The sequence below is a fragment of the Cottoperca gobio genome, chromosome 6 (genome assembly GCF_900634415.1).
Source record: "Cottoperca gobio chromosome 6, fCotGob3.1, whole genome shotgun sequence".
NCBI lineage: Eukaryota > Metazoa > Chordata > Actinopteri > Perciformes > Bovichtidae > Cottoperca > Cottoperca gobio.
The window spans coordinates 16,216,299-16,226,599 of NC_041360.1; the positions used below are offsets into that span (position 1 = coordinate 16,216,299).

A 10,301-nucleotide genomic window follows, 5' to 3' on the forward strand; every position below is an offset into this window, starting at 1 on the left:
AAACCTTTCAGCCACATCTTATGGCCTTCTTCAGAAGATTTATGAACCTAAAGCATCAAGTTAATAAACCTTGTGTTGAGTCAAAACTGAGCCGTCAAGTTCGCCAATCCACACAAGTTTTCCATTCTAAATGTCATTCCTTGCCTGCACATGCATTGTTGTAGTATTCCTATAATTCTTTCCACATTTAAGTCAAATCTCAGCACTTTCTCCAGTACAGGTTTTCCTTAATTCCCTATGTATTGTACTTGACCTTTTGGCGAAAAGCCCAACAGTTGTTTTTTTCTTCATAAGCGTCTTATTCCTGCATCAGATTTGTGAGCTAAATATTTTGTATTATGTAAGAAGATTTGTATTAAAATCAAGAACAGAAAGTTGTTGACAGAGAAGGATTTTCTTTCAAGTGTAATAATTACTGTTGGTTTCTGAATGGAATGGATTGTGAAACACAACATGCAGGGAGAATAATATATTGAATGTGTTAACATATCATTGACTTTGAGTCCATATCACACCAAAATAAACAATAGTGCAAGATACTTTGTGAAAATAATGATTTTATTGAATGAAAAGCCTTAAAAAATAAACTTTTAAAACAACATTTATCTCACATAACCTCAGAATAAAACACCTGGAGGAGCAGCAGCAAAGACTCAGCAAGTGCTATAAAATTAATAGTAAAAAAAAATTGTATTGTGAATGTGACGGTGCTAAAAAAACAACAATAACATGCGATATTTACAGAACTTTCATAGTCTTTTTCTTCTGATGAGCAGCAGTGCCAAAGATTCTGTCCCAGTGGCTGAAGAAAGGAGCGTAGTTGCTGCTCGGCTTCTGGTGGTGCATGTCATGAGCCGGTGCACCGCCCAGCAGACCAAAAGGCACCAGGTGGTTGAGAGTCCACGGCAGGTCATAGCCTATGTGGTCCTCCACAGACATCCAGATACTGAAAACTGTGATGCACCATGCGGTCAATGGGTGGCTTTTTAAAAGAATTGGGTCCTGGTTGCTCCAGAGTCCAACAGAAATCAGTTCTTGGGGGCTGAGCTGCTCAGTCGACCAAGAGAAAGGAGCCTTGTATTCATGGTGGACTGCATGAATCCACCGGTAAAGCTGTGGCTGCTTGTGATGTATAACATGCCAAATATAGTATTGAGTGTCAAAGAGGAGAAGTATAGCCAATCCATCAACAAATACTTCATACAGAGTAGGAGCATCCTTTGGCAGTATTGGTGTAGGCAGTATGAACATGCTAATTATTACAGATGGCAGAACAAAGAATATGTGGTTGTACAGTGCTGTCATGAAGCTCTTGGCCATCATTCCCACTGTTGGCTGACTGTCTGGTTGGATCTTGTACTGATGGAATAAAGGCACTCTTTCTCCCAAGAGGTCCAGCGCAGCAAAAGGTATGCTGAAGCATACATAGCTGGTGGAGGCGAGTAGGACAGGGAAAAAGGGAGATGCGATGAGATGCAGGTGGTGTAAAAGCAAATAATCCCAGAATGGCTGCAGTAGACGGTCCGAAGCCTGCAGAGGCAGCTCACTGATGTTCAACATCTCCCTGTGGTACCACTGAAGGCTGCTGCTGCTGCCAGTCTCAGGATCAACACAATGTTCTGCCTTTATATAGGGGAGGTCAACAGAAGGGGCCTTTCTCTCTATCTGAACAGACCAACAGCTCCCCCCCTAACCCTAACCCTAACCCTAACCCTAACCCCCCCCCCCCTTGCAGCTCAATATCAACAAACAGACCTTTACAAGAAGATTAACAAAACCATTCAAGAACATGCATTTGACACAACAAATTGATAAGCTTTCAACTGTTAAACCAGGTTAAGGTTTAATATTTTAATACATGAAGGAAGGAGGCCAAAAACATTGAATTATTCCCCAATAGTTCTGTTTCAAATCTGAGTTGCAGTATAGACCCTCGTTTTGTTGTACAGAATTTTCTCGACATCTTAAAATTAAATCACTAATCAACTGCTTATTTTAGTGTTGATGAAATTGTTTGACATTTGATGTAATGGTGTGACAATACAGCTAAGGAAATGTATCTTAATGTTTTATGTAACTCGTTCATACCTCGAGCTGATGCATCATAACTCTACTTTTAGTTTTTTTGTCCAAATATAATTTACATCAGTGTCAGCCTCTTTTCTTGCCCTGTCCTTTCTCATACTATAAAAGGATTAACCGGGACAGTTGAATTAGAATGCTAAACTGCTTGAATTGAACAGGTTATCTTTTAATACACTGTTATGTAATGACCTGAAGGCACTTTTTCTGTCTTTCCTATATATATATTTATATAATATATATATATTATATATATATATATATATATATATATATATATTATATAATATATATATATATTTATATAATATATATATATATATATATATGTATAATATATATAATATATATATATATGTATAATATGTATATATAATAAATATATATATATATTTAATTTATAATATATTATATTTATTCTATATAATATTTATACAAATATATATATTTCTTTTTTCAAAATATATTTCTTTATATTTAAATGTATACAAACGTATTCAAAAGTCCTGACTTTAAAATAGTAACACTTCTCACAAACACATCTCATCATAACAACATGATTTATTGGGGAAAATATGCACAAATTTCATTGAAATCATGGATCAAATAATATCTCTTCACAAATTAAGGCGATAGTACTCTTCTTCACCAACTACTTCTTTACACTGACGGCCTTCCTTGAAATCGTTTTGTTGGTGTTGGCATATTTATGTCGATCGTTTCTGAAAATAAATAAAAAACAAACTCTTAACCTTCCAAGTAATGAACAAAACTACTACTACCATTAAGTTTTCATCAATAATGTTCACAATAAACTCAGACAAATGTGACCCGTAGTGTCGTAAGATAGATGTACCTGCTCATTTTGACTTTGACTCTGCACCCCAGTCCTCCCTCCCAGTGGCTGGTGTGTGTACCTCTCGTCATCATGCTTCCACAGCTGATGCAAGGCTTTCCATTGCTGTACGGCTGCAACAACAAAAACAATGTGAAAGGCAAAGTCTTACATCAACCTTATTTGTACTTGTATGCTCTTTGCTAGTGAGACCTTGAAAAGTAGGTGATCTAGGATATTAGACTTATTCTCTTCACTGAACTCGGTTTAAGTAAGCCCGGATAACAGTACAAGCCCAGTCATTTCCCTCTGGATAAACAAAGTTTCATCTTATCTCCGTGGTTAAAATGTAATGTAATGTTAAGCATTTAGCCCACCTGTTCTTTGGCACAGTAGCCACAGATCATCCTGGTGGCCAGTTCCATAGGGTGGTCCTGGTCCTCATCATGGCACACATTACAGGGGTAAGCCCGGCCGCAGCATGGAAACCTTAGGGCACGGTCAGTGGCACAAAGCTTTCACGATACTCTACATGTTCTTTTTAGCACTTCCATATCAAACACATGAAATGAGATAGGACACAGTGACAATGATACCTTAACCAGCGATGGCTCTGTTTGAAATGTTTGCATAATCCTTTTTCCGGTAGTGGCTTTCCCTTTTGCACAGCAGGATCTCTTATTATCTTATTATCAGAAAAAGAACTTGGACCTGCACAAAGGAAAAAAAAAAAAAGACATTATTATTATTACATTATATTATATTCATTTCTGGTCTGTTTAGGTACAGTAAACATTTACGTTTGTAGATGTATAAATGTCTATAATTAAAAAGGTTTTCATGCACTGTGCAGCTTTTTAAACAACAAATAATGTGAGTGAACAAAAAACTGTTCTTTGTATGTTGCACTTATATTGGTTTGGCTTATGTGTAGCTAATAGTTGAATTTGTATTCTATTGTTTCTGTATGTTGCACTTTTGTTTGGCTTATTTGAAGCTAATGTACTTGCAAGATTCTTGCTGCTCAGAGTTGTATCCTGATGATTGTTTGCACTTTTTGTAAGTTGCTTTGGACAAAAGCGTCAGCTAAATGAACTGTAATGTAATGAACAGTGTGCCAACTGTTCCAATTTCTTGAGCCTTTGCTGATCTTTTTGGTGGCACATGTAAGTCAGCTCTGACCTATTTTATTGGTGCGTGGCTGAATATACTGGAATCTTGTGCTCTCAGCCAGAATGCTGAGTTTGCTGTGGCAGTGTTCACAATTACACTCCTTTGTTTGACCATAGGAAAGGTTCTGGGGAAAAGAAGAAAAAAGAAAAAGAAAAAGCAATTTCAGAGATACAGTTAAGCAAGACATATTTCAGTTCTGGTGATATTTCACACTGCTGATTTTCAAACAAAACAGATGTGCAGTGTTAAGCATGGCATGTTTCATCACCTGCACAGGACTCTCCTGGGAGCAGCTGAGGCAGCCTACAATGAGATCACAGTCCTGAAGCACGAGGTCAGCAGGCACAGCATTGTGAAGATCCAGGTACCCCAGGACATCGCTGTAATGGTGCAGCATGCAGGGCCTGAATGCAGCGTTGATGCTTGCGCTGCACTTTTCACACTCAGCTGTGCAGGGTGTCCTTCCAGTCAGTGTCAGGTCTGCAGTTACCTTACACCTGCAGACAGTACACAAACAGTCAAGCTTTCAATTGTGTGTCATTCTGATTAAACTAACTTTCATTTGTAGTATGGATATGACATTTAGCGGTTTGTTATTACCGGTTACATTGAAGACAAACAGTGATTTGTTGGGCCACTACAGTGGCTGTGTTCTCGCCCAGCATCAGTCCCAGCAGCTTCACCTCTGTGCCTCTGCGGGGATCACTGATCTTAATGTTCTCCACCAGAAGACTGGCTTCTTCTTCCTCCTCCTCCTCCTCCTCCTCCTCCTCCTCATCCTGCTGCTGCCCTTCATCACAAACTGAACCCTCCACTGTCTTCTCGCCTTCTGTCTTTTCCAGTTTTCCTTCACCGCTGACATCCTCATCGGCATCGGCGGTGTCTTTCCCAGATTTTTCCCGCACTGTTGCCTGGAGCTCCTGGTATGGTATGAACTGCAATCCAGCTTTTTCTAAATCAATGTCTTTTTTCAACTGCAAAAACATTGAAGAGAAAATCTTTCAGCATTATTAAAAGAAAATAAAGCAGTTACTTACAGATCATTTAGGTAAATCCAAAGGGAAAATACGCAATTCACAACCTCCTGTTAATGCAGGTTGAGTCTCACCTGCCGGGCTCCTTCAGTGAACAGTCTCTCCAAACTACGATCTAGCCAACGAAGTAAAGGCCGGAAAAGCAGCTCTACCTTTCCCATTAGCTGATTGGTGGCATGCTTGGCTTGAAGCCACTCCAATGATGCTTGCTGTACATACCTATGTAGCCAGAAATGTATATAAATGTTACCACCAATGACTCTGAACATTAAATGTTTAAAATAAACTGAACATGCTTTTACCTGGCCATTAATGGTGGCAGCTCCTGGTCCAACGGTATGTCCAATGTGAAAATCTAAGAAAATGTGTCAAGGTGATGATTAAGTGTTCTTTCCATGTCAACAATTTACTGTATAGTATATTACAGAACCTGGAGTGCAAATGGAAGCAGTGGTCTTTACCTCCTTGGGGTAACTGTCTGGGAAGCTCACCATGAGGTCGACAGCTTTCAGATCAAAAGGCTATAAATTAAAATTGAGAGTTAGTATATTTGTGGATTCTATAACAATGCTGATGAAGTGGATTATTATTCCTTATATGCTAATAATACCTATATGGTCAAATGGTTGGCTGGGTTTTAACCTTCTGGGTGTTCGTGATTTTGAAGCATCATAGGGAATAATGGTATAGCAATTATATCTTTCTAAATTACTTGATTTTAAATTATCTAAAACAGCCATGTTTTAATCACTGCTTTACCATACTACAATTATAACAAATAGGCTTAATTTAATCTCAGTGGTGCTGCATAAATCCCATGTTATTCTGTACTAATTAATAAATCCACAAGCGGCTTCATTATTTGTCTCAGAGACCTGCGCAAGTTTTGTTCAACTAATAAAACTGAGCTGTACTGTATTATAGAAATACTATGTGGGTTGTTTTTTTGCTCTAAGCTCTCTGGGGAAGAGAGGAGAAAGAAGGTTGGAAGAAAATGTTTACCCAGTCTGGATCAGTGGCCTCAACATTCATCCTGTAATAAGTAACTCTGCCATCACTTCGTTCCTGAATAATCAGCTGGTCTCTGGGAAAACGCTTCGTCAACTGCTTGATCTCTGTGTCTCGTAGCTGCTTGACTACATCCTCTGTCAGGTCACACAGCTTGACCTCCTGGAGGATGCCCGGATGGGGTACTGGTGGCATCCTCTGCGCAGGTCTTGGGTAATTGCTAGAAACAGACTGGTCATCCACTGCGGGGAACTGTGGTGAATGCAAGAAGCGACATCTGTCCTCCATGGTGCAGTGGCCTGAGATAAAGTAGCGACAGGGGCGGCGGCCAGCGGCTGGACCAACCCTGGAGTTACTAGTTGGAGGAGGCCTGTGGCCAACATCTCGTCCAGGGACCTCCGAGTTTGGAGATGTGACATCTGACTGGCTGGGTGTACTGATGGTTTTCTTCTCATGAGTTTTCACATCATCTCTTATGTGTTGGAATCTGCATTTCTTCCCAAAATTGCAGTGTCTTCCTTGAGAGAAGAAGCGACACAGCGGTTTTGTATGAAGCACAGGCTCTGATTCACCCATCTTCTCTTCCTCCTCATTCTCCATCATTATTAACACCTGAATGAATGAATACAGTAACAAAGATTAAAACAGATGTATATTTTCTGTAATTTATGTTATATGTAAAACACTACAGGGCCAAAAGTCTAACCATTATGGCATCGATATTGCTCCTAGAACAGCCTACACTATTTTGAGAACACTATTCAAGTTCCTCCAGAACACAGTGGATACACCGTTTCTTTGTGTGCTTTGCTTTGATTGCTGTTAATCAGATGGATTTGTTTTATTGCTCTACGACGTGAATGATCTATAACAAAGTAACATTTAGGCATTTCCCTCTAATGTTTACGAGCTCGGTATTTAATATAGACAGAAACAAGATCTGCTTAGCTAGCTAAACATTACGTACTGCTGATATATGGAAGTGTTTTGCTCATGTTAATCACTTTATTCAGATCAAATGAGCTATTGTTGGAGGATGGCATTACCTCAAATACACAAAAGGATCCACGTTAAAGTTTATTCCGTGAAATGATAAGACAAAAACCCTTTTAGAGTCGCCTTACCTGCTAACTGTCAAGCGAAGTTACGTGCTACAGGAAGTCGTTTACGTCTTTACGTCTTTACGTCATAGATGTTTAAAGAGAACGTGCGAAGAAATGCAATCGTGTCTGTAATTTAACCAAACGAGATTATCATGTGTAAAGGTTATGAAAGTTTTACTTACAGGCTCTCGAAAGTTTCTCTGTTGTACACTGGATATACATTTGTTATATCGCTCTCTACAGTTTGGGAGTTTGAAATTGACGCAAAGATGTGCAAAGTTCATACTTGACCTCCTCCAATACAGCAGCTGAGACAACAGTCTCACCACAAGGTCCATTTATACTTTAGATTTTAGAAAACTTTAATGTCCCCTAAAAGGCAATTTGTTGTACAGCACAGTAAACAATGAACATAATGTAGACACAATGAAAACACAGAAGAAACGAGACAACATCAAAAGTCCATGATCTTTTAATAATTAATAGATCATGAGTCTATGAGTTAGCATAACATCCTCCCAACCCTGTGTTGCACTTCACCCTACCACAGCTTGTAAAAGTTGGGTTAACGTATTGCCATAGGAATAAATTACTTTAACTGGGTTGGTTTTGATTTATTTTGCAAACAAGGGAATTCAAAGAGGGTGAGATGTATCCATGCAGTCTGCCTTTGCTGTCAGCCTGGCCATGTAGGATCTACAGTACAGCTCAGACTGCAGCACTCCCATGATCTTACCACAGGTCTTTAACAAATGTTCCTATGGGACCATTTAGTAGCTGCTCTGGAGTTTTCACATGATCTTTATCAGCAGATGGAGTTTGCTCAGTTGTTAATTAAGGGATTGTAGATTTTTATTTTTTTCTGAGCACTTAAAAGACTTATCAGCGAAGTTGGCTTAAACACTGAGGTGCAAAGTTCATTCTTGACCTGGGAAAACAATTACATCACAAATAACATTTAGTCACTGTTCTAGACCCATGATTAAGCCAATATCACCCTTAAAGTGTTTAGAAAAATAACTCCATATACTGATTAAAAACATGTGATATAGTTTTTTCTCCTGTAGCAGAAGGCCAACTGTAGAATTACTGTAGATATACTGTAGATAGATAGATAGATAGATAGATAGATAGATAGATAGATAGATAGATAGATAGATAGATAGATAGATAGATAGATAGATAGATAGATACTTTATTTATCCCGAGGGAAATTTAAGCATCCAGTAGCTTAAAACATGACATACAACATTACCCATCTACCCCACCCTCTCCCGCCATTACAAATGTACAGTACAAATAAGACTTAAAATAAAATAAAAAAATTAAGTGATAAAGTGATAAGTGTTATAAATACAATAAACTGTAGATATACTGTAGATGTACTGTAGAATTACTGTAGATATACTGTAGATATACTGCAGATAAATTGTAGATATACTGTAGATATACTGTAGATATACTGTAGATAAACTGTAGAATTACTGTAGATTTGAGTTGAAGTTTAAAACATCAACATGCTGAAAAATATAATAATATAATATAATAATATAATATAATATAAATAATAATATAATATTTTATACATTTTACATTAAATATTGTCCAGATTGTGCACTTGGTTTGCAATAAAATAGACATGCTACTACAATCTCTACAAGTGCAGAGTATCTAACACCTGAACACACCAAATAAACACCACATATACTATATATTTTTTATACTTTATTGCATTTTGTGTTGTGTTTATTCTATGTTTGTTGTTATTAAAAAGTATGAAATGTATGTTCTTTGTGTGTCTCTCTCTTAGCATATTCTTCTTTCAATTCAATATGCTTTACCGGCATGAATGTAACAGGGACAATATTGCCTAAGCATCAACTAATAAGTGAACAATGCAACAATTCCAGTGTGTGTATCTGTGTAAAATTACAAAGAAAGTCACTGGAACTAGCCTTACTGAACAATGTATACATTACCAGTTACCCAGGGTGTATGCATAATTTGTTGCATTGTTGCACCCAGCTGTCACTTGATAGCACACAGTAAAGCAGACACTAATGGGACAAAGTCTTCACCAATAGTTGTTGTTTCTGGCTGGAACGTCAACATTCCTTGGACATTAATATTCATCTTGTGATTTTTACTTCAGGATGGATGTTGCAGATACCAGCGTAGATATTTGGATAAGATTCTTAGGAAACGACTCTTTGCTGCAGCCTCTGTGGGATAGCATGAGGACTCAACTACACAGACTATTTGAGATCTCCTCTCTTCCCCATTGTTCTAACCGTGTCTTCCTACTTTGTCTTGTGCCTTCCTTTTCTGGTTTGCCACATCGTGAGAGAAAGGTGGCCGTGGGTCCAGCAATTCAAGATCCAACCTAGCCGTCGTCCTGCAGCCTCTACACTGCTGCACTGTGCAGGCGTCACCTTGTATAACCATGCGTTTCTTGTGCTCCCAGCATCAGTGGACATGCCACCTGTTGACCTGCCGGACCAGGCTCCCTCCCTGCTGGAGCTGATTGCTGGGGTGATAAGCAACCTCCTGCTCTTTGACTTACAGTACATCATCTGGCACTTGATCCATCACAGGATCCGCTGGCTGTATGTAACTTTCCATGCCATCCATCATAATTACTCATCTCCTTTTGCTTTAGCCACTCAGTGTCTTGGCAAACACGATGTGCACCATCAGAAACCCAACACCAATTTTGCACCACACTTTAGCCACTGGGATAAAATATTTAGCACGCATGCTGATTTCAGCTTCTCTACTGCTATGAAATAGAAGGGTGTAACATCATTGGTAGCAGATAGAGGCCTGTGCTTGTTTGTGTCTGTTTGTTTTTCTAAATCATGTGGATACTAAAATGTGAAGGGGTGAAAGTCTACACCATCTACATTTTTCAGTGGTATACCATTTGCCCACCAATGGAGGCATGTTACTGTATTGTATTTGAAAAACAAAACTGCCAAAATAAGATGTTTCTTGTAGCTTTAATGATAATGAGTGAATTAACTCATAATATGATATAATATTCAATCTTTTGAACTATGTGCACAG

At 38.5% G+C, this 10,301-nt stretch overlaps 3 protein-coding genes across 5 annotated transcripts; 1 reads left to right on the forward strand and 2 right to left on the reverse strand.

Annotated features, from left to right (window-relative positions):
* Positions 1–611: 611 nt before the first annotated feature.
* Positions 612–1,623, reverse strand: ch25hl1.1 (cholesterol 25-hydroxylase like 1, tandem duplicate 1). The gene has a single exon (XM_029434872.1). It carries the CDS (start codon positions 1,558–1,560, stop codon positions 739–741), a length of 822 nt encoding a protein of 273 aa, XP_029290732.1. The 5' UTR covers positions 1,561–1,623; the 3' UTR covers positions 612–738.
* Positions 1,624–2,623: 1,000 nt separating this feature from the next.
* On the reverse strand, positions 2,624–7,528 carry LOC115009800 (uncharacterized). Of its 3 annotated transcripts, none has more exons than XM_029434045.1 (12): positions 7,418–7,528; positions 6,127–6,744; positions 5,586–5,645; positions 5,427–5,479; positions 5,199–5,343; positions 4,691–5,064; positions 4,359–4,587; positions 4,100–4,214; positions 3,514–3,628; positions 3,295–3,406; positions 2,939–3,051; positions 2,624–2,804 (listed from the first exon to the last, which is right to left on the reverse strand). In XM_029434045.1, the coding sequence occupies exons 1-12, from the start codon at positions 7,517–7,519 to the stop codon at positions 2,735–2,737; spliced, it is 2,106 nt and encodes a 701-aa protein (XP_029289905.1). In that variant the 5' UTR covers positions 7,520–7,528; the 3' UTR covers positions 2,624–2,734. The 3 variants fall into 3 exon arrangements, with proteins under 3 accessions (XP_029289905.1, XP_029289906.1, XP_029289907.1); XM_029434046.1 differs by lacking the exon at positions 7,418–7,528 and adding an exon at positions 7,257–7,348; XM_029434047.1 differs by lacking the exon at positions 7,418–7,528 and adding an exon at positions 7,179–7,284.
* A 1,860-nt stretch (positions 7,529–9,388) lies between these two features.
* ch25hl1.2 (cholesterol 25-hydroxylase like 1, tandem duplicate 2) lies at positions 9,389–10,025 on the forward strand. Its single transcript, XM_029433356.1, is given in 2 exon segments — positions 9,389–9,475; positions 9,477–10,025. Coding segments are annotated over 2 exon segments (636 nt in total).
* Positions 10,026–10,301: the final 276 nt, after the last annotated feature.